This window comes from Entelurus aequoreus, linkage group LG21 (assembly GCF_033978785.1).
Source record: "Entelurus aequoreus isolate RoL-2023_Sb linkage group LG21, RoL_Eaeq_v1.1, whole genome shotgun sequence".
Classification (NCBI taxonomy): Eukaryota; Metazoa; Chordata; class Actinopteri; order Syngnathiformes; family Syngnathidae; genus Entelurus; species Entelurus aequoreus.
The window spans coordinates 49776263-49800728 of NC_084751.1; the positions used below are offsets into that span (position 1 = coordinate 49776263).

At 41.2% G+C, this 24466-nt stretch overlaps 2 protein-coding genes across 4 annotated transcripts in view; one reads left to right on the forward strand and one right to left on the reverse strand.

Moving 5' to 3' along the window:
• LOC133638805 (sorting nexin-30-like) overlaps nucleotides 1-5935 on the forward strand; it is a 23270-nt gene extending 17335 nt beyond the window's left edge. Inside the window, exon 9 of the mRNA XM_062031775.1 lies at nucleotides 3673-5935. Within this exon, the coding sequence (XP_061887759.1) occupies nucleotides 3673-3759 (87 nt within the window). The 3' untranslated portion in view covers nucleotides 3760-5935. The remainder of the gene's footprint in view (nucleotides 1-3672) is intronic.
• Nucleotides 5936-17990: 12055 nt separating this feature from the next.
• The window catches only part of LOC133638807 (PALM2-AKAP2 fusion protein-like), a 170180-nt gene continuing 163704 nt past the window's right edge, over nucleotides 17991-24466 (reverse strand). For all 3 annotated transcript variants that reach the window (XM_062031781.1, XM_062031780.1, XM_062031779.1), the window contains one exon: nucleotides 17991-18815. In XM_062031781.1, the coding sequence (XP_061887765.1) occupies nucleotides 18672-18815 (144 nt within the window). In that variant the 3' untranslated portion in view covers nucleotides 17991-18671. The remainder of the gene's footprint in view (nucleotides 18816-24466) is intronic.

A 24466-nucleotide genomic window follows, 5' to 3' on the forward strand; every position in this document is an offset into this window, starting at 1 on the left:
GCCACCCTCGTCTTAATATTTGCACATTTTGTAGATGGCCGCCAAGGGGTATATGTGGGATGTATGAAAGTAGGTCCACATGGCAGACATGCTCCAGGCCATACCTTACTTACGTCGTCACCACATCCAGCGATCCAAGTCTTCTTTCAGCGGCCACATTTTTGCTGCATCACTAGTTAATAGAATGTGTACAGAATATCATTCATACATTACAGGGTTGCCAAGATACCTGTGGGGGTGGTAAGGGCTTGGTCAATATGACATCATCGTATCATTTGCTATGAAAAGATTTTCTTTAAAAAGGCTCTAAGAATGCATACATATACCACCTCTGTGGCATTATTAATTAGTAGTATAATCCATCCATTTTCTACCGCTTGTCCCTTTTGGGGTCGCGGGGGGTGCTGGAGCCTATCTCAGCTGCATTTGGGCGGAAGGCGGGGTACACCCTAGACAAGTCGCCACCTCATCGCAGGGCCAACACAGATAATTTTGCTGTATTTTCAAAACGTTCTATTGAGACACGTGACAGAAGTGGTGGCCCACCAAAGTAATATGAAGTGGTGGCCCACCAAAGCAATATGAAGTGGTGGCCCACCAAAGCAATATGAAGTGGTGGCCCACCAAAGTAATATGAAGTGGTGGCCCACCAAAGCAATATGAGGTGGTGGCCCACCAAAGCAATATGAAGTGGTGGCCCACCAAAGTAATGTGTAGTGGTGGCCCACCAAAGCAATGTGAAATGGTGGCCCACCAAAGCAATATGAAGTGGTGGCCCACCAAAGCAATATGAAGTGGTGGCCCACCAAAGCAATGTGAAATGGTGGCCCACCAAAGCAATATGAAGTGGTGGCCCACCAAAGCAACATGGCTACTGTGCAGCAAACCAAGAGCTAGATCTTACCATTAAAGGCCTACTGAAAGCCACTACTAGCGACCACGCAGTCTGATAGTTTATATATCAATGATGAAATCTTAACATTGCAACACATGCCAATACGACCGGGTTAACTTATAAAGTGACATTTTAAATTTCCCGGGAAATATCCGGCTGAAAACGTCTATGTATGATGACGTTTGCGCGTGACGTCACAGGTTGAAGCAGACATTTTGGAATAGCACAGTGGCCAGCTTAAGTCATCTGTTTTCACCACATAATTCCACAGTATTCTGGACATCTGTGTTGGTGAATCTTTTGCAATTTGTTCAATTAACAATGGAGACTGCAAAGAAGAAAGCTGTAGGTGGGATCGGTGTATTAGCGGCTGGCTGCAGCAACACAACCAGGAGGACTTTGACTTGGATAGCAGACGCGCTATCCGACGCTAGCCGCCAACCGCACCAATGATCTGAAGTCCTCCGTCGCGCCGTCGATCGCCGGAACACAGTTGAGCACGGGTGGTGATGAGCAGATGAGGGCTGGCTGGCGTAGGTGGAGAGCTAATGTTTTTAGCATAGCTCTGTCTAGGCCCAGTAGCTAAGTTAGCTTCAATGGCGTCGTTAGCAACAGCATTGCTAGGCTTCGCCAGGCTGGACAGCATTAACCGTGTGGTTACAGGTCCAGAGTTTGGTTCAGTGTCTCCTGATAGTAGAAGTAATAGTAGTATTGTTGACTTTCTGTCTATCCTTCCAGTCAGGGGCATGTTTCTTCTGTTTCTATCCGCAGTTAAGCACAATACTATCACGTTAGCTCCGTAGCTAAAGTGCTTCGCCGATGTATTGTCGTGGAGATAAAAGTCACTGTGAATGTCCATTTGGCGTTCTGGACTCTCATTTTCAAGAGGATATAGTATCCCAGGTGGTTTAAAATACAAATCCGTGATCCACAATAGAAAAAGGAGAAAGTGTGGAATCCAATGAGCCAGCTTGTACCTAAGTTACGGTCAGAGCGAAAAAAGATACGTCCTGCACTGCACTCTAATCCTTCACTCTCATGTTCCTCATCCACAAATCTTTCATCCTGGCTCAAATTAATGGGGTAATTGTCGCTTTCTCGGTCTGAATCTCTCTCGCTGCTGGTGTAAACAATGTGCAGATGTGAGGAGCCTTTCAACCTGTGACGTCACGCTACTTCCGCTACAGGCAAGGCTCTTTTATCAGCGGCCAAAAGTTGCGAACTTTATCGTCGATGTTCTCTACTAAATCCTTTCAGCAAAAATATGGCAATATCATGAAATGATGAAGTATGACACATAGAATGGATCTGCTATCCCCGTTTAAATAAGAACATTTCATTTCAGTAGGCCTTTAAAAGCAGATACGAGCAATAGATCTTAACTATGCAACGCCTTGACACACTTTTTTTTCAAGCCATTTTCAACTTATCAATGCTGAAATGTTCATTAAACAAGTTTTGTGCTGCAGCTATCAATCATTTTAGTCATCTATCAATAACTTTGTTTGATAAATGGTGTAATCACACTTTCCAGCCTCGGTGCAGATTTTAGGGAAAACAGTTAAAGATTTTTCTGCTGACTATAACCTTCATTCATTTTTTGAACAGATGTACATCATCAACATTGAAATTGCACTTTTAACATGTGCACAGTAATAACACACACGCACGCACGCACGCACGCACGCACGCACGCACGCACGCACGCACGCACACACACACACACACACACCTCTTATGTGCACTCTATAGCAGCCATTGTGGGAAACTGTGTCCACAGATTGAAAGTTCCTGGCACACTATGTGGTCTGGATTTGATTGATTGTTATTAGTCACACTCATTCAACCATCAATTAAAGCAATATATAAATCAAAGCTTTTCTTTCATCAAATTAACTGTTGCTTGTTATTTTGCACCACCAGAAATTCAAACTGCACTAAATATAAGATTTTGTAGACATTTGAGTTGTAAAATGTCCACTAACTTCTCATTAGGTTGTAAATGAATGCTAAACCAGTTCAGAACCACTGCTAGGGTCCAAGACTACGGTCTTGACAACACTAGAACACGTCTGTCATATTTTGACAATCAATCACATTTCATTTATATAGCTCTTAATCACAAATGTCTCAAAGGGCTTCTCAAATATTCACGTAAAATATGACTATTTATGTCCAGATTATTCATTTAGGGCTGGGCTCTCAAACTCATTCTGTGGCCCCACATTAATATGGAAGTCTAATGGCAGTTTTACATGAGTGGCACTTTACGTTAGTGTAGTGTAAAGTACATGTATTCATGTGCTAGAAATACAAGTTGTTTATATTCAGACAAGGCAAGCACAACAATAGTTCAGGTGGATGTCCATCAGCATGGCAACATTCCTATCTCGGACTTACAACTTCTGATGTAAATGGAACTCAGCAATGTTGTTTATCATCATTCTACTGACAATAATAAGAATTATTATTCAAAACCTACATTTCTCTGAATTAATTCAGTAATATTAAAAAAATATGATTTTTTTAATAACCAAAAGTCCATTTGATGAAGTGAAGATGTGAAGGTCATGGAGACAGAAAAGAATGAAAGTGTGAACTGTACGTGGCTTTTATTTATGCATTTTCATGAAAGGAATAAAAAGAAATGATGATGAAGGTCTTCCATGCACAAAATGATGCCAGTATTCAGTTTTATAGCACTAAGACTTTCTTGACTTATGTATTACAAAGTTGATGTTTTATGTGAACACGGTCTGATGTTCTTTACCTTTTAGTGCCAAACAGCGTGGGAGTCTCTGGTTAGTGTCCTGCAGGACAAACAGACTGAGGACCAGCCAAGTCCTGCAGGACAAACAGACTGAGGTCCAACCAAGTCCTGCAGGACAAACAGACTGAGGACCAACCAAGTCCTGCAGGACAAACAGACTGAGGACCAGCCAAGTCCTGCAGGACAAACAGACTGAGGACCAGCCAAGTCCTGCAGGACAAACAGACTGAGGACCAGCCAAGTCCTGCAGGACAAACAGACTGATGACCAACCAAGTCCTGCAGGACAAACAGACTGAGGACCAGCCAAGTCCTGCAGGACAAACAGACTGAGGACCAGCCAAGTCCTGCAGGACAAACAGACTGAGGACCAGCCAAGTCCTGCAGGACAAACAGACTGAGGACCAGCCAAGTCCTGCAGGACAAACAGACTGAGGACCAGCCAAGTCCTGCAGGACAAACAGACTGAGGACCAGCCAAGTCCTGCAGGACAAACAGACTGAGGACCAGCCAAGTCCTGCAGGACAAACAGACTGAGGACCAACCAAGTCCTGCAGGACAAACAGACTGAGGACCAACCAAGTCCTGCAGGACAAACAGACTGAGGACCAGCCAAGTCCTGCAGGACAAACAGACTGAGGACCAGCCAAGTCCTGCAGGACAAACAGACTAAGGACCAACCAAGTCCTGAAGGACAGACTGAGGACCAACCAAGTCCTGAAGGACCAACCCAGTGAGACAGACTGAAGCCTTTTTCTTTTTGTCACGCCAACATTGACTGAGGACTTTTTCCTTGATGGAAGTGACTTTGGGACCACTGGGAGAAGAGACTTTGTTTTTGCTGTTGTTGTTCCATTCCTTTCTTTCTTACCTCATCTCACCTGCTAACAGTTGCCAAGCTAAGAAGGAATGTGTCAGTCTTTTCTACTTTCAGCGTGACAAAGTCACTCTGTTTACAAGCAACTCCTGAAACTCAATCAACCCCCACCTTAATTGCTAAAGATTGTTCTCTAAATGTCCAAACATTTGTTGTATTTTTTCCATCCAGTTATGTCCGATTACTTGACAAATCCATTTTCAGCTTTGGAAGAAGTTGTGTGTCAGATGTGTTGAGTGACACAGCAGCTTTCAGTAAGATGTCAGATGTGTTGAGTGACAAGATCACTAAGACCTAAAGGCTGTGCTCCATCAGGGGAGGCATCCATCTTACAATAGTTGGGAGACTAAATCACTTTTGCTAACTAGAGAATCTTGTCTAGTTTGTCATGTCAGCTGTGGATGAAGGACAAGGAACCTGAATCAGATGTTGAAGTTCTGATCAAACACTGACATCTAGCGGCCAACAAGAGAACAGACATTTTTGAGGTTTTTTTTTTGCCAATGCATCTCAGTTGTATCGTTCCATTGTTGAAAAGCCTTTTATAAGAAGTACATGTTATTATAAATATCTCCAGTTTATTTCTAAATAACTTCAAGAAAGCATAATATCCTAAGTGAAGTATTCACTGCCGCACACCACAATAGTAAATATATACTGTATATAAAGACTGGGATTTTGATACATGTCTTGTTTATCTCTTTAGATGGCTCACACATGCATTGCCAACTATAATAACTTTGTCAGTGTTTCACTTTCTTCTATTCATGCTAAAAGTTGCTTGATCATCACATACAAAGCAAATGGTCACTTGGGTATTAGTGATTGGACTTCACAGATCTCCTTTATTCTCCACAATGAAGAGCTTAGTTATTATATAAACTACAGCTGGGCTACACAAAAGTTGACCCTATCTTTCAATGCAATGTAATAAATGCAGCAGTTATTTTTTGTAAGAAACTAACAAAAAGCAGCTTTGTTTACTTATTTTGGTTGCCTTGTCTCATTTGTCCCAAACTGACTGCTTGAGTTACTTGCTGTCTTTAGGATGCCAGGAAACATTTGCAATAACAATACTAAGCTAATATATTTACAAAAAGATGTTTTGTGTATGTTCACCAAGCCAATGTGAAGCTCCATGGAATCATTGATTGCTTTATCTCAGCGTGGGAACTAACTAACCTTTGTTTGTTTTCTTCAAGCTACAAATAAGAAGATGACTCATGAAAGTGTAAAGAGTTTTGTTTTGTTGAAATGTCAAACAAATAAGCCCAAATGTCATCATCGGAATCACAAGAGAAATATGATCAATTGAACTTACTTAGTCTTTTTCTACATATTGTACATCTTGTCACAATATATAAATATATACAAAGCTTGTATATTGATGTTGTTTTGATGCAATTATCTTTACCTCAAATTATTTTGTGTGTGTATATATACATATATACACACACACACAGCTTTATTCTAGTCATTAACAATTGGGGGCAGACAACCTCAGAGCCAGTAAAGGTGGGGATGTAGACCAGGGCACAGAACTTCAGAGCCAGTAAAGGTGGTGATGTAGACCAGGGCACAGAACTTCAGAGCCAGTAAAGGTGGTGATGTAGACCAGGGCACAGAACTTCAGAGCCAGTCAAGGTGGGGATGTAGACCAGGGCACAGAACTTCAGAGCCAGTCAAGGTGGGGATGTAGACCAGGGCACAGAACTTCGGAGCCAGTAAAGGTGGGGATGTAGACCAGGGCACCGAACCTTAGAGCCAGTAAAGGTGGGGATGTAGACCAGGGCACAGAACCTCAGAGCCAGTAAAGGTGGGGATGTAGACCAGGGCACAGAACCTCAGAGCCAGTAAAGGTGGGGGTGTAGACCAGGGCACAGAACCTCAGAGCCAGTAAAGGTGGGGGTGTAGACCAGGGCACAGAACCTCAGAGCCAGTAAAGGTGGGGATGTAGACCAGGGCACAGAACCTCAGAGCCAGTAAAGGTGGGGATGTAGACCAGGACACAGAACCTCAGAGCCAGTAAAGGTGGGGATGTAGACCAGGGCACAGAACCTCAGAGCCAGTAAAGGTGGGGATGTAGACCAGGGCACAGAACCTCAGAGCCAGTAAAGGTGGGGATGTAGACCAGGGCACAGAACCTCAGAGCCAGTAAAGGTGGGGATGTAGACCAGGACACAGAACCTCAGAGCCAGTAAAGGTGGTGATGTAGACCAGGGCACAGAACCTCAGAGCCAGTAAAGGTGGGGATGTAGACCAGGACACAGAACCTCAGAGCCAGTAAAAGTGGGGATGTAGACCAGGGCACAGAACCTCAGAGCCAGTAAAGGTGGGGATGTAGACCAGGGCACAGAACCTCAGAGCCAGTAAAGGTGGGGATGTAGACCAGGGCACAGAACCTCAGAGCCAGTAAAGGTGGGGATGTAGACCAGGACACAGAACCTCAGAGCCAGTAAAGGTGGGGATGTAGACCAGGGCACAGAACCCCAGAGCCAGCTGCAGGGCGGTGAGATTCATGCCTGACAGGAACACAAAAAGATGTAATGTGTCAAATAAAAAGTACGTATATCTGCAAGCTGTTTTATTGTGTGAATGCTCCAAACATTCACACGCTTTTCTACACCAAAATTCATCTATTATTTTCTCTTCCCGATTTTGGCGCGCTCTACCTTCCACATTTTTCATCCGATTCAAACTGTTCCAACTTCAAACTGTTCAGCCTATTCGGGAATCGCAGGCTTTCCCTTGACAGATTCCAAAAACTCCCGGATTTTACAGAATTCCAGGTTTTTCGGGACATTTTTCCCATTTGGCGCCGTCGTGTGTGGCTGACCGTCTACCGCTCTGTCGGGTTTCAGTTTTTGTTGATTTTGTCTTACCGTTAAACCGTTGGAGTCTCTGCTGGTATGATCGCCAATAACCTGACCACCTGTCAATTTCTTTTGATCTCGGTGGTCCAAATGTCTTGCCAACTCACTTTTTCCACTTTCCAGCCCTGCGCTTTCGGCGGAAGCGTCGCTGCGGCACCCATAGGGGCACCCGAAGTGGCACCCGAAGTGGCACCCGAAGTGGCACCTGTAGTGGCACCCGTAGTGGGCGGCGGGTAAAGCGAGAGTACTCTTGGCGTGATCTTCCAGCGCTGCCCGAACAGGAAATGGATGAAACATTTGCCTTGTTGCTTTCTGGCCCTCCATGGATCCATCGGGTTATCCTGTACCGGAAATCTTCCCCGATGAGAGACCCTGGACCGCTAGATGCGCCGCACCCACACCTGCTCAGCCCGGTGCCGCCAATGTGGGGTGAATCCTTCGAACTTAAAGTTGCTGTGCTGGGTTTTCCCGGTGTGCTGCGACCCAGGTCTCATCTCCTGCCAGAGTTGGTCTGGCAAACACTAGATCAATGGCAAACAAAATGTTTCCACTCAGGGATTTCTTCCAGTCTGGACTTCCTGTGCACGTGGCTCGGTGCTGGTGAGTCCAGTGTTTTCTCCCAACTTCTGTGGGCCGACTGTTGCTTTTTTAGCTCTCCTCGTACCTCAGGCTGTGGAGGAGGAACGGCGACACTTTATAAAAATGACTATAAATGTTAGCAATGCTTTCCTTCATCATTTTTGCAGCTGGAAGGAAATACTGTAGAAATAAATGCTTTACATGAAGTACATTACACTACTTGTTAGTAGTATATTATATTGTAGTGTATCATTTCCAACGTTTCTCATCTAAAAGTGTGTTTTTATTTTAAAAGGGCGTTACATGTTAAAATTGTGCTGTTTTGGAGGCCAAGCACCGATTAAATTGAATTCAATTATTTTAACGTTGCCTTTAAATACAAGTGTTTTGAGTTAAGAGCTGTGTCACAGAACCAATTAAGCTCCCAAGTTGAGGCACCAAAAAGTTGGCAAAACACAGAAAAGTGTGCACAAATACAGCAGCCAGGATGGAGAGTTGGAGAAGAAGCAGCAGTAGGAGGGTGATGCTGGACAACAGATACCCGCACAAGGGCACCACGATTGGGGCTCTTCTCCAGCCGCGGTCGCCTGCCTTGGCGAGGAGGAGAGCGGGCACTATTGGCGTCAGCTGGGCGAGGAGGAGAGCGGGCACTATTGGCGTCAGCTGGGCGAGGAGGAGAGCGGGCACTATTGGCGTCAGCTGGGCGAGGAGGAGAGCGGGCACTATTGGCGTCAGCTGGGCGAGGAGGAGAGCGGGCACTATTGGCGACAGCTGGGCGAGGAGGAGAGCGGGCACTATTGGCGTCAGCTGGGCGAGGAGGAGAGCGGGCACTATTGGCGTCAGCTGGGCGAGGAGGAGAGCGGGCACTATTGGCGTCAGCTGGGCGAGGAGGAGAGCGGGCACTATTGGCGACAGCTGGGCGAGGAGGAGAGCGGGCACTATTGGCGACAGCTGGGCGAGGAGGAGAGCGGGCACTATTGGCGTCAGCTGGGCGAGGAGGAGAGCGGGCACTATTGGCGTCAGCTGGGCGAGGAGGTTATAAATCATGTAGACGTCTGATATGGCCTTTTGGTGCTCCTCCTCCCGGGAGATGGTGGTGTCTGTGCCGGGGTAGCTCGTGTTGGCACACCGCTGCTTGACCAACACCACCAGGGGCTCCAACACCACCAGGGGCTCCAGCACCACCAGGGTCTCCAACACCACCAGGGGCTCCAGCACCACCAGGGGCTCCAACACCACCAGGGGCTCCAACACCACCAGGGGCTCCAGCACCACCAGGGGCTCCAGCACCACCAGGGGCTCCAACACCACCAGGGGCTCCAGCACCACCAGGGGCTCCAGCACCACCAGGGTCTCCAACACCACCAGGGGCTCCAGCACCACCAGGGTCTCCAACACCACCAGGGGCTCCAACACCACCAGGGGCTCCAGCACCACCAGGGGCTCCAGCACCACCAGGGTCTCCAACACCACCAGGGGCTCCAGCACCACCAGGGGCTCCAACACCACCAGGGGCTCCAACACCACCAGGGGCTCCAGCACCACCAGGGGCTCCAGCACCACCAGGGGCTCCAACACCACCAGGGGCTCCAGCACCACCAGGGGCTCGGTGTGGCATAAAAAGGAAAAAACACTTCGGCAACAACTCGGCGACGCCATGTTTCATCTAATAGACAAATAATACAACACTAAAGTGGAAGAATAACTCCGCCATGATACTTTCAGCGCCTTGGCAGGAAAGTTTCACTTCCACTTTGCAGTCCTACTTGAATACTTGTCCACTTTTCATTGAATACTTGAATACTTTTCATTGAATACTTGTCCACTTTTCATTGAATACTTGTCTACTTTTCATTGAATACTTGACCACTTTTCATTGAATACTTGAATACTTGTCTACTTTTCATTGAATACTTGTCCACTTTTCATTGAATACTTGAATACTTGTCCACTTTTCATTGAATACTTGAATACTTGTCTACTTTTCATTGAATACTTGTCCACTTTTCATTGAATACTTGTCCACTTTTCATTGAATACTTGAAGTCTTGTCTACTTTTCCTTGAATACTTGAATACTTGTCCACTTTTCATTGAATACTTGAATACTTGTCCACTTTTCATTGAATACTTGAATACTTGTCTACTTTTCATTGAATACTTGAATACTTGTCCACTTTTCATTGAATACTTCAATACTTTTCTACTTTTCATTGAATACTTGAATACTTGTCCACTTTTCATTGAATACTTGAATACTTGTCCACTTTTCATTGAATACTTGAATACTTTTCATTGAATACTTGTCTAGTTTTCATTGAATACTTGTCTACTTTTCATTGAATACTTGTCCACTTTTCATTGAATACTTGAATACTTGTCCACTTTTCATTGAATACTTGTCCACTTTTCATTGAATACTTGAATACTTGTCTACTTTTCCTTGAATACTTGAATACTTGTCCCCTTTTCATTGAATACTTGAATACTTGTCCACTTTTCATTGAATACTTGAATACTTGTCCACTTTTCATTGAATACTTGAATACTTGTCTACTTTTCATTGAATACTTGAATACTTGTCCACTTTTCATTGAATACTTGAATACTTTTCTACTTTTCATTGAATACTTGTCCACTTTTCATTGAATACTTGAATACTTGTCCACTTTTCATTGAATACTTGAATACTTTTCATTGAATACTTGAATACTTTTCATTGAATACTTGTCCACTTTTCATTGAATACTTGAATACTTTTCATTGAATACTTGTCTAGTTTTCATTGAATACTTGTCCACTTTTCATTGAATACTTGTCCACTTTTCATTGCCACTTGCATGTGAGTATTACGGGAATCACAAACTATTACGGTAATTCATCATAAATAAATACCATTTGCAGGTATAGTGATGGAATAAAAGCATATCTGAATAATGTAATACTAATAAGTACAAAGTTATGTTTTCAAATAAAGTAACAAAAATATGTTTTTTTAACAATATGCGTTTTATATGGTGGGTCAAATAAGACAAAATAAATACATCTTTAAAATATTATGTACGTATGTATCATTATTCATCATTTGAATGAAATACATTTATGAAGAGGGTCAAATGGGACAAAATGAAATGAATATTTAAATAATGACAAACGTGGCATTCATTTATTATAATTGGAAACACACAGATGTGTTTATTAAATGTGTCATTCACTTATTCAACGTAAAATGATGTTATTTTTGAAATAGTTCATGATGTAGGTAATTGTTTCATGACTTACTTAATTATTTCATGATTTAAGTAATTATTTATTGATTTTCTGAAATATTTTATTTTTAATCATTTCAAGATTTTAATATTTTTTTCATAATTTTGTTATTTCATTTTTAAATGACAATTTTAATGATTTATTTCATTATTTAATTCGGAAATAAATCATAAGACCTTGAAAAAAATATAAATCTTAAAAAAATCATCCATCCATCCATTTCCTACTGCTTGTCCTTAAAAAATAATTGTTTCATTAACTAAATAAATCATGAAATTGTTATATTTTTGCTCCTTCGGGCTCACTTTGGTTTTGGTTTTGCTGGAAGAGATCAATCTCGCTGTTTTGGCTCCAGTTTTAAGAATGTGAGGATGACCAGCTGGGGATGGAGTCAGAGTGAATACGAGTGCTAGGTTAACTTTCAGTTTCGATCTCTCACTGAAAACATTGACAAATATTAACATAGACTACTCTAAAAGGGGGCTCGTATTGCAATGCAGTATTAGAAATAGCCACTAAATAGGATTGTATTGATGTATTGCAATGCAGTATTAGAAATAGCCACTAAATAGGAATGTATTGATGTATTGCAATGCAGTATTAGAAATAGCCACTAAATAGGATTGACAACACATGTTTTGGAATCAAATGGCAAAAGAAATCATGACACAAAATAAGACACTTTATTATTTTTCAGGTTTTTGTATTTAATGAGAAAATATTTATTATATGTAAAAGCGAATAACTGAGCTGTAACACAATATGAAGTGGTTAACATAGGAGGTTATACATCATGTCGTCACAAATGCTAACCAAACTGCATTTAAATGATAAATAAATCTTCTCTGCATCAACAATCCAAACAACAACAATGGTGTTCATCAACAATCCAAACAACAACAATGGTGTTCATCAACAATCCAAACAACAACAATGGTGTTCATCAACAATCCAAACAACAACAATGGTGTTCATCAACAATCCAAACAACAACAATGGTGTTCATCAACAATCCAAACAACAACAATGGTGTTCATCAGAGTCTTGGACAGTTTGGGACGCAACAAAAAATGGTAGAAGCTTGACTTCCTTAATAAACTTGACTTCCTTAATAAACTACAACGCCTGTGGAGCTTGTTCACATATAGAATAGTAGAATATTCCACATCAACACAGCAATAAAAAACATTTCCCGCGCTGATTTACTGCAGTATTTCTTTGTCCTGTTACTGACTGGGCTTGTTGGACCTTCTCATAACAATGTACTCCCCATGTTGTATATCAGCAAATGTAATTAATACTCCCCATGTTGTATATCAGCAAATGTAATTAATACTCCCCATGTTGTATATGATCAAATGTAATTAATACTCCCCATGTTGTATATCAGCAAATGTAATTAATACTCCCCATGTTGTATATCAGCAAATGTAATTAATACTCCCCATGTTGTATATGATCAAATGTAATTAATACTCCCCATGTTGTATATGATCAAATTTAATTCAAATACTGGCCATGTTGTATATCATCAAATGTGTATAATACTCCCCATGTTGTATATAATCAAATGTAATTAATACTCCCCATGTTGTATTTGATCAAATGTAATTAATACTCCCCATGTTGTATTTGATCAAATGTAATTAATACTCCCCATGTTGTATATAATCAAATGTAATTAATACTCCCCATGTTGTATTTGATCAAATGTAATTAATACTCCCCATGTTGTATTTGATCAAATGTAATTAATACTCCCCATGTTGTATATAATCAAATGTAATTAATACTCCCCATGTTGTATTTGATCAAATGTAATTAATACTCCCCATGTTGTATTTGATCAAATGTAATTAATACTCCCCATGTTGTATTTGATCAAATGTAATTAATACTCCCCATGTTGTATATAATCAAATGTAATTAATACTCCCCATGTTGTATTTGATCAAATATAATTAATACTCCCCATGTTGTATTTGATCAAATGTAATTAATACTCCCCATGTTGTATATAATCAAATGTAATTAATACTCCCCATGTTGTATTTGATCAAATGTAATTAATACTCCCCATGTTGTATTTGATCAAATGTAATTAATACTCCCCATGTTGTATTTGATCAAAAGTGAATCAAAGCAATCACGGAGACTTCGGCTTTTTTTGTTTTGACCAAACATGTTGAGTGAATGGCGACAAATACAACATGTACGATCCTCACTGACCTCACTGACCTCACTGACCTCAGGTCAGTGCCAAGCTGAAGGACACTTGGACAAGACACATTGGCGACTTTTGGTTTCACTTTCACTATCCTCCTGACATTCTCACGCTGAAGAGTAGAAGAATGCTGCTACTTTTCACTTCATCCTAATAAAGAGTCATTGTGTGTTCTACTTTGAGTGTCAATCCACTTTCACACTCATTCCACATTCATGAGTGTCAAAGTAGATTGACTCTACTTTGAGTGTCAATCTGCTTTCACACTCATTCCACATTCAAATGAAATAACTGCTGAATAATAGTTGGAAATAGGCAGACTGCTTCTCTCACAACTTTTCTGTGGTAGCACACAACAATACATGTCAAACACACCACTGCTTACCTTGGAATAAATATACATATATATATATATATATATATATATATATATATATATATATATATATATATATATATATATCCACCAACACAACACGCAGTCAGCAGTCCTTCCTGTTTGAACCTCACTCAGCAGGTTTGTCACACTTTGTACTCATCATCACTAACCTATTCATTATTAACAGTCCTGAATAGACTTACGCAGTCTTTAAGTTGACCTAGAGTGGTAATTGTTTTTTTGGCGACACCTAGTGGCTAAAATAAGTTAATATTACAATGTTGTAAATTGAATGATGCGGACACATTTGTTACTGAATACTTTAAGCAATAGGCAACTGTGTTTATATTGTTGTTTTACACTGCAATATTCTTCAATTACTACTAATGACTAGCTTGTGTGCTTAGCTGTTGTGTAGCTGCTGGCTCCTAGTTGCCTATAGCCTAGCATGTTTACCTTCTGTAAATGACTTCACTAAAATACAAGAATGTGTGCTTATGACGACATTTACAAGTCAACTGGCTGTCCAATCACTAAGTCCAGTCACTAAGTCAAGTCACTAAGTCAAGTCACTAAGTCATCACTAAGTCCAGTCACTAAGTCAAGTCACTAAGTCGTCACTAAGTCCAGTCACTAAGTCAAGTCACTAAGTCGTCACTAAGTCCAGTCACTAAGTCAAGTCACTAAGTCGTCACTAAGTCCAGTCACTAAGTCAAGATGGACTGTGTTTGTTTTGCAGCTTATCACACATTTGACATGCAAGGTGAGATTTATTTGTTGACATGGAGCCAATATAGAACCTCGACTCAGGACACACCTCATGTTTAACTATCAAAACACCAGGAGGTGGTAGTCACGCACTGTGGCCTTGCTAGTCACTCACTGTGGCCTTGCTAGTCACTCACTGTGGCCTTGCTAGTCACTCACTGTGGGCTTGGTAGTCACTCAGTGTGGGCTTGGTAGTCACTCACTGTGGCCTTGGTAGTCACTCAGTGTGGGCTTGGTAGTCACTCAGTGTGGGCTTGGTAGTCACTCACTGTGGGCTTGGTAGTCACTCAGTGTGGGCTTGGTAGTCACTCACTGTGGCCTTGGTAGTCACTCAGTGTGGGCTTGGTAGTCACTCACTGTGGGCTTGGTAGTCACTCAGTGTGGGCTTGGTAGTCACTCACTGTGGGCTTGGTAGTCACTCAGTGTGGGCTTGGTAGTCACTCAGTGTGGGCTTGGTAGTCACTCACTGTGGGCTTGGTAGTCACTCAGTGTGGGCTTGGTAGTCACTCACTGTGGGCTTGGTAGTCACTCACTGTGGGCTTGGTAGTCACTCACTGTGGGCTTGGTAGTCACTCAGTGTGGGCTTGGTAGTCACTCACTGTGGGCTTGGTAGTCACTCAGTGTGGGCTTGGTAGTCACTCAGTGTGGGCTTGGTAGTCACTCACTGTGGGCTTGGTAGTCACTCAGTGTGGGCTTGGTAGTCACTCACTGTGGGCTTGGTAGTCACTCAGTGTGGGCTTGGTAGTCACTCACTGTGGGCTTGGTAGTCACTCAGTGTGGGCTTGGTAGTCACTCACTGTGGCCTTGGTAGTCACTCAGTGTGGGCTTGGTAGTCACTCACTGTGGGCTTGGTAGTCACTCACTGTGGGCTTGGTAGTCACTCAGTGTGGGCTTGGTAGTCACTCAGTGTGGGCTTGGTAGTCACTCAGTGTGGGCTTGGTAGTCACTCAGTGTGGGCTTGGTAGTCCCACTTATTTGAATGTGGAGAAATAGAAGTCAGTTTAAAAAGTAGAACTGGCAAGCAAAGGCAAACATCTTTGCTGTATCATTTCTATTATTGCTGTCAAATGATTGTTTTCAAGTTGAATCACTTTCACATTTGGATGCAAAATGATGAATGACAAGTTATTACACAATTTAAATGACCTTTAAGAGGTCAATATTTGGACACAAATGCAATTGTATTAAATATGAATATGCAGATGTGTTACTTGAATGTACTTCATTTAACTATTCACAACTTGCTAACACATTTATTTCAACTACTACCAAGTCTACTTTGGTCAGTCTCATCTTAGTAGTGACCTGCAACATTGACCTGTGACATTGACCTGGACATTGACCTGGACATTGACCTGGACATTGACCTGTAACATTGACCTGGACATTGACCTGGACATTGACCTGGACAGTGACCTGGACATTGACCTGTGACATTGACCTGGACATTGACCTGTGACATTGACCTGGACATTGACCTGGACATTGACCTGTAACATTGACCTGTAACATTGACCTGTAACATTGACCTGGACATTGACCTGTAACATTGACCTGGACATTGACCTGGACAGTGACCTGGACATTGACCTGTGACATTGACCTGGACATTGACCTGTGACATTCACCTGTAACATTGACCTGTAACATTGACCTGGACATTGACCTGGACAGTGACCTGGACATTGACCTGTGACATTGACCTGGACATTGACCTGTGACATTGACCTGGACATTGACCTGGACATTGACCTGTAACATTGACCTGTAACATTGACCTGTAACATTGACCTGGACATTGACCTGGACAGTGACCTGGACATTGACCTGTGACATTGACCTGGACATTGACCTGTGACATTGACCTGGACATTGACCTGGACATTGACCTGTAACATTGACCTGTAACATTGACCTGGACAGTGACCTGGACATTGACCTGTGACATTGACCTGGACATTGACCTGGACAGTGACCTGGACATTGACCTGTGACATTGACCTGGACATTGACCTGGACATTGACCTGGACATTGACCTGTGACATTGACCTGGACATTGACCTGGACATTGACCTGGACATTGACCTGTAACATTGACCTGGACATTGACCTGGACATTGACCTGTAACATTGACCTGGACATTGACCTGGACATTGACCTGTAACAAGACACACACCTGCAGAGAAGTAAATCAATGTTGTGATTAATCTGCAAACCTACTTGACTATTGTGACATATTTGTGTGTTTCATCACATGAAAGTACGTCTATTAAATATGTCACATGGACCTTTTTTTTGGTAGCTAATGTTTGCTTTTTAGTGAGCAAACTAACAACATGATATGTTTTCTCTTCAAGGATATTACCAATTATTGTGTTATAAAGCCATTATAGAATAATAAGTCATTAGTTACTATGTAGGTGAGCTCTGATCCTAATTCCGGATATTTCCATAGCTCAACTTGGGAGACAGCAACATGAGTGTGACTATTAGTGATTATTGACAAGGTGTGACTGACTGAAGATGACATCATCATATGGGTCATGAAGGCATGGAGGCCCAACCAGGAGCATCTTGCATGACTAAAGATGACATCATCACACGTGTCATGGAGATACAACATCTTGCATGACTAAAGATGACATCATCACACGTGTCATGGAGATACAACATCTTGCATGACTAAAGATGACATCATCACACATGTCATGGAGATACAACATCTTGCATGACTAAAGATGACATCATCACACATGTCATGGAGATACAACATCTTGCATGACTAAAGATGACATCATCACACGTGTCATGGAGATACAACATGTTGCATGACTAAAGATGACATCATCACACGTGTCATGGAGATACAAGATGTTGCATGACTAAAGATGACATCATCACACGTGTCATGGAGATACAAGATGTTGCATGACTAAAGATGGCATCATCACACGTGTCATGGAGATACAAGATGTTGCATGACTAAAGACGACATCATCACACGTGTCATGGAGATACAACATCTTGTATGACTTAAGATGACATCATCACACGTGTCATGGAGATACAACATCTTGCATGACTAAAGATGACATCATCACACATGTCATGGAGATACAACATCTTGCATGACTAAAGATGACATCATCACACATGTCATGGAGATACAACATCTTGCATGACTAAAGATGACATCATCACACATGTCATGGAGATACAACATGTTGCATGACTAAAGATGACATCATCACACGTGTCATGGAGATACAACATGTTGCATGACTAAAGATGACATCATCACACGTGTCATGGAGATACAAGATGTTGCATGACTAAAGATGACATCATCACACGTGTCATGGAGATACAAGATGTTGCATGACTAAAGATGACATCATCACACGTGTCATGGAGATACAAGATGTTGCATGACTAAAGATGACATCATCACACGTGTCATGGAGATACAACATCTTGCATGACTAAAGATGACATCATCACACGTGTCATGGAGATACAACATGTTGCATGACTAAAGATGACATCATCACACGTGTCATGGAGATACAACATGTTGCATGACTAAAGATGACATCATCACACGTGTCATGGAGATACAACATGTTGCATGACTAAAGATGACATCATCACACGTGTCATGGAGATACAACATGTTGCATGACTAAAGATGACATCATCACACGTGTCATGGAGATACAACATGTTGCATGACTAAAGATGACATCATCACACGTGTCATGGAGATACAACATGTTGCATGACTAAAGATGACATCATCACACGTGTCATGGAGATACAACATGTTGCATGAGCCTCACTCACTCACTCACTCACTCACTCATTCATTCCAAGGATGATTGACAGTCCAAGTCTGTGAATACTTTGCAAGTCCTTCAAGTGTCTCTTGCATCACCTGCTGCTTACCTGACGTACTCGCTAATAACTGTTCACACCTTCACCATCCAACTGAGGTCATGTGATCATCATCAATAAATACTCCATTCCATCTTTACTCCTATTCTTCTTCTTCTTCTTCCTCCTCCTCCTCCTCCTCTTCTTCTTCTTCTTCTTCTTGTCCATCCTCATTGGCATAGATGCCTGCTTCCCACTTCACCGCCATGTCACTTTTCCTCCTGGTCACACGGGTGGCCTCCAACACCTGCAACATCCAACATGACATCCATCATTGTCACATCCAACATAACATCCATCATTGTCACATCCAACATAACATCCATCATTGTCACATCCAACATAACATCCATCATTGTCGCACCCAACATAACATCCATCATTTTCACATCCAACATAACATCCATCATTGTCACATCCAACATAACATCCATCATTGTCACATCCAACATAACATCCATCATTGTCACATCCAACATAACATCCATCATTGTCACATCCAACATAACATCCATCATTGTCACATCCAACATAACATCCATCATTGTCACATCCAACATAACATCCATCATTGTCACATCCAACATAACATCTATCATTGTCACATCCAACATAACATCCATCATTGTCACATCCAACATAACATCCATCATTGTCACATCCAACATAACATCCATCATTGTCACATCCAACATGACATCCATCATTGTCGCATCCAACATAACATCCATCATTGTCGCATCCAACATGACATCCATCATTGTCGCATCCAACATGACATCCATCATTGTCGCATCCAACATGACATCCATCATTGTCACATCCAACATAACATCCATCATTGTCACATCCAACATGACATCCATCATTGTCGCACCCAACATAACATCCATCATTGTCACATCCAACATAACATCCATCATTGTCACATCCAACGTAACATCCATCATTGTCACATCCAACATGACATCCATCATTGTCACATCCAACATAACATCCATCATTGTCACATCCAACATGACATCCATCATTGTCGCACCCAACATAACATCCATCATTGTCACATCCAACATAACATCCTTCATTGTCACATCCAACGTAACATCCATCATTGTCACATCCAACATAACATCCATCATTGTCACATCCAACATAACATCCATCATTGTCACATCCAACATAACACCCATCATTGTCACATCCAACATAACATCCATCATTGTCACATCCAACATAACATCCATCATTGTCGCATCCAACATAACATCCATCATTGTCACATCCAACATAACATCCATCATTGTCACATCCAACATAACATCCATCATTGTCACATCCAACATAACATCCATCATTGTCACATCCAACATAACATCCATCATTGTCACATCCAACATAACATCCATCATTGTCACATCCAACATAACATCCATCATTGTCACATCTGGATAACATCCATCATTGTCAAATCCAACATAACATCCATCATTGTCACATCCAACATGACATCCATCATTGTCGCATCCAACATGACATCTATCATTGTCACATCCAACATGACATCCATCATTGTCACATCCAACATAACATCTATCATTGTCACATCCAAAATAACATCCATCATTGTCACATCCAACATAACATCCATCATTGTCACATCCAACATGACATCCATCATTGTCGCATCCAAAATAACATCCATCATTGTCACATCCAACATAACATCCATCATTGTCACATCCAACATGACATCCATCATTGTCGCATCCAACATAACATCCATCATTGTCGCATCCAACATGACATCCATCATTGTCGCATCCAACATGACATCCATCATTGTCGCATCCAACATGACATCCATCATTGTCGCATCCAACATGACATCCATCATTGTCACATCCAACATAACATCCATCATTGTCACATCCAACATAACATCCATCATTTTCACATCCAACATAACATCCATCATTGTCACATCCAACATAACATCCATCATTGTCACATCCAACATAACATCCATCATTTTCACATCCAACATAACATCCATCATTGTCACATCCAACATAACATCCATCATTGTCACATCCAACATAACATCCATCATTGTCACATCCAACATAACATCCATCATTGTCACATCCAACATAACATCCATCATTGTCACATCCAACATAACATCCATCATTGTCACATCCAACATAACATCCATCATTGTCACATCCAACATAACATCTATCATTGTCACATCCAACATAACATCCATCATTGTCACATCCAACGTAACATCCATCATTGTCACATCCAACATAACATCTATCATTGTCACATCCAACATAACATCCATCATTGTCACATCCAACATAACATCCATCATTGTCACATCCAACATGACATCCATCATTGTCACATCCAACATAACATCCATCATTGTCACATCCAACATGACATCCATCATTGTCACATCCAACATAACATCCATCATTGTCACATCCAACATAACATCCATCATTGTCACATCCAACATAACATCCATCATTGTCACATCCAACATAACATCCATCATTGTCACATCCAACATGACATCCATCATTGTCACATCCAACATAACATCCATCATTGTCACATCCAACATAACATCCATCATTGTCACATCCAACATAACATCCATCATTGTCACATCCAACACAACATCCATCATTGTCACATCCAACATAACATCCATCATTGTCACATCCAACATAACATCTATCATTGTCACATCCAACATAACATCCATCATTGTCACATCCAACATAACATCCATCATTGTCGCATCCAAAATAACATCCATCATTGTCACATCCAACATAACATCCATCATTGTCACATCCAACATGACATCCATCATTGTCGCATCCAAAATAACATCCATCATTGTCACATCCAACATAACATCCATCATTGTCACATCCAACGTAACATCCATCATTGTCACATCCAACATAACATCTATCATTGTCACATCCAACATAACATCCATCATTGTCACATCCAACATAACATCCATCATTGTCACATCCAAAATAACATCCATCATTGTCACATCCAACATAACATCCATCATTGTCACATCCAACATGACATCCATCATTGTCACATCCAACATAACATCCATCATTGTCACATCCAACATGACATCCATCATTGTCGCACCCAACATAACATCCATCATTGTCACATCCAACATAACATCCATCATTGTCACATCCAACGTAACATCCATCATTGTCACATCCAACATGACATCCATCATTGTCACATCCAACATAACATCCATCATTGTCACATCCAACATGACATCCATCATTGTCGCACCCAACATAACATCCATCATTGTCACATCCAACATAACATCCATCATTGTCACATCCAACGTAACATCCATCATTGTCACATCCAACATAACATCCATCATTGTCACATCCAACATAACATCCATCATTGTCACATCCAACATAACACCCATCATTGTCACATCCAACATAACATCCATCATTGTCACATCCAACATAACATCCATCATTGTCGCATCCAACATAACATCCATCATTGTCACATCCAACATAACATCCATCATTGTCACATCCAACATAACATCCATCATTGTCACATCCAACATAACATCCATCATTGTCACATCCAACATAACATCCATCATTGTCACATCCAACATAACATCCATCATTGTCACATCCAACATAACATCCATCATTGTCACATCTGGATAACATCCATCATTGTCAAATCCAACATAACATCCATCATTGTCACATCCAACATGACATCCATCATTGTCACATCCAACATAACATCTATCATTGTCACATCCAAAATAACATCCATCATTGTCACATCCAACATAACATCCATCATTGTCACATCCAACATGACATCCATCATTGTCGCATCCAAAATAACATCCATCATTGTCACATCCAACATAACATCCATCATTGTCACATCCAACATGACATCCATCATTGTCGCATCCAACATAACATCCATCATTGTCGCATCCAACATGACATCCATCATTGTCGCATCCAACATGACATCCATCATTGTCGCATCCAAAATAACATCCATCATTGTCACATCCAACATAACATCCATCATTGTCACATCCAACATGACATCCATCATTGTCGCATCCAACATAACATCCATCATTGTCGCATCCAACATGACATCCATCATTGTCGCATCCAACATGACATCCATCATTGTCGCATCCAACATGACATCCATCATTGTCACATCCAACATGACATCCATCATTGTCACATCCAACATAACATCCATCATTGTCACATCCAACATAACATCCATCATTGTCACATCCAACATAACATCCATCATTGTCACATCCAACATAACATCCATCATTGTCGCATCCAACATAACATCCATCATTGTCACATCCAACATAACATCCATCATTGTCACATCCAACATAACATCCATCATTGTCACATCCAACATAACATCCATCATTGTCACATCCAACATAACATCCATCATTGTCACATCCAACATAACATCCATCATTTTCACATCCAACATAACATCTATCATTGTCACATCCAACATAACATCCATCATTGTCACATCCAACGTAACATCCATCATTGTCACATCCAACATAACATCTATCATTGTCACATCCAACATAACATCCATCATTGTCGCATCCAACATAACATCCATCATTGTCACATCCAACATAACATCCATCATTGTCACATCCAACATAACATCCATCATTGTCACATCCAACATAACATCCATCATTGTCACATCCAACATAACATCCATCATTGTCACATCCAACATAACATCCATCATTGTCACATCCAACATAACATCCATCATTGTCACATCCAACATAACATCCATCATTGTCACATCTGGATAACATCCATCATTGTCAAATCCAACATAACATCCATCATTGTCACATCCAACATGACATCCATCATTGTCGCATCCAACATGACATCTATCATTGTCACATCCAACATGACATCCATCATTGTCACATCCAACATAACATCTATCATTGTCACATCCAAAATAACATCCATCATTGTCACATCCAACATAACATCCATCATTGTCACATCCAACATGACATCCATCATTGTCGCATCCAAAATAACATCCATCATTGTCACATCCAACATAACATCCATCATTGTCACATCCAACATGACATCCATCATTGTCGCATCCAACATAACATCCATCATTGTCGCATCCAACATGACATCCATCATTGTCGCATCCAACATGACATCCATCATTGTCGCATCCAACATGACATCCATCATTGTCACATCCAACATGACATCCATCATTGTCACATCCAACATAACATCCATCATTGTCACATCCAACATAACATCCATCATTGTCACATCCAACATGACATCCATCATTGTCACATCCAACATAACATCCATCATTGTCACATCCAACATGACATCCATCATTGTCACATCCAACATAACATCCATCATTGTCACATCCAACATAACATCCATCATTGTCACATCCAACATAACATCCATCATTGTCGCACCCAACATAACATCCATCATTTTCACATCCAACATAACATCCATCATTGTCACATCCAACATAACATCCATCATTGTCACATCCAACATAACATCCATCATTGTCACATCCAACATAACATCCATCATTGTCACATCCAACATAACATCCATCATTGTCACATCCAACACAACATCCATCATTGTCACATCCAACATAACATCCATCATTGTCACATCCAACATAACATCTATCATTGTCACATCCAACATAACATCCATCATTGTCACATCC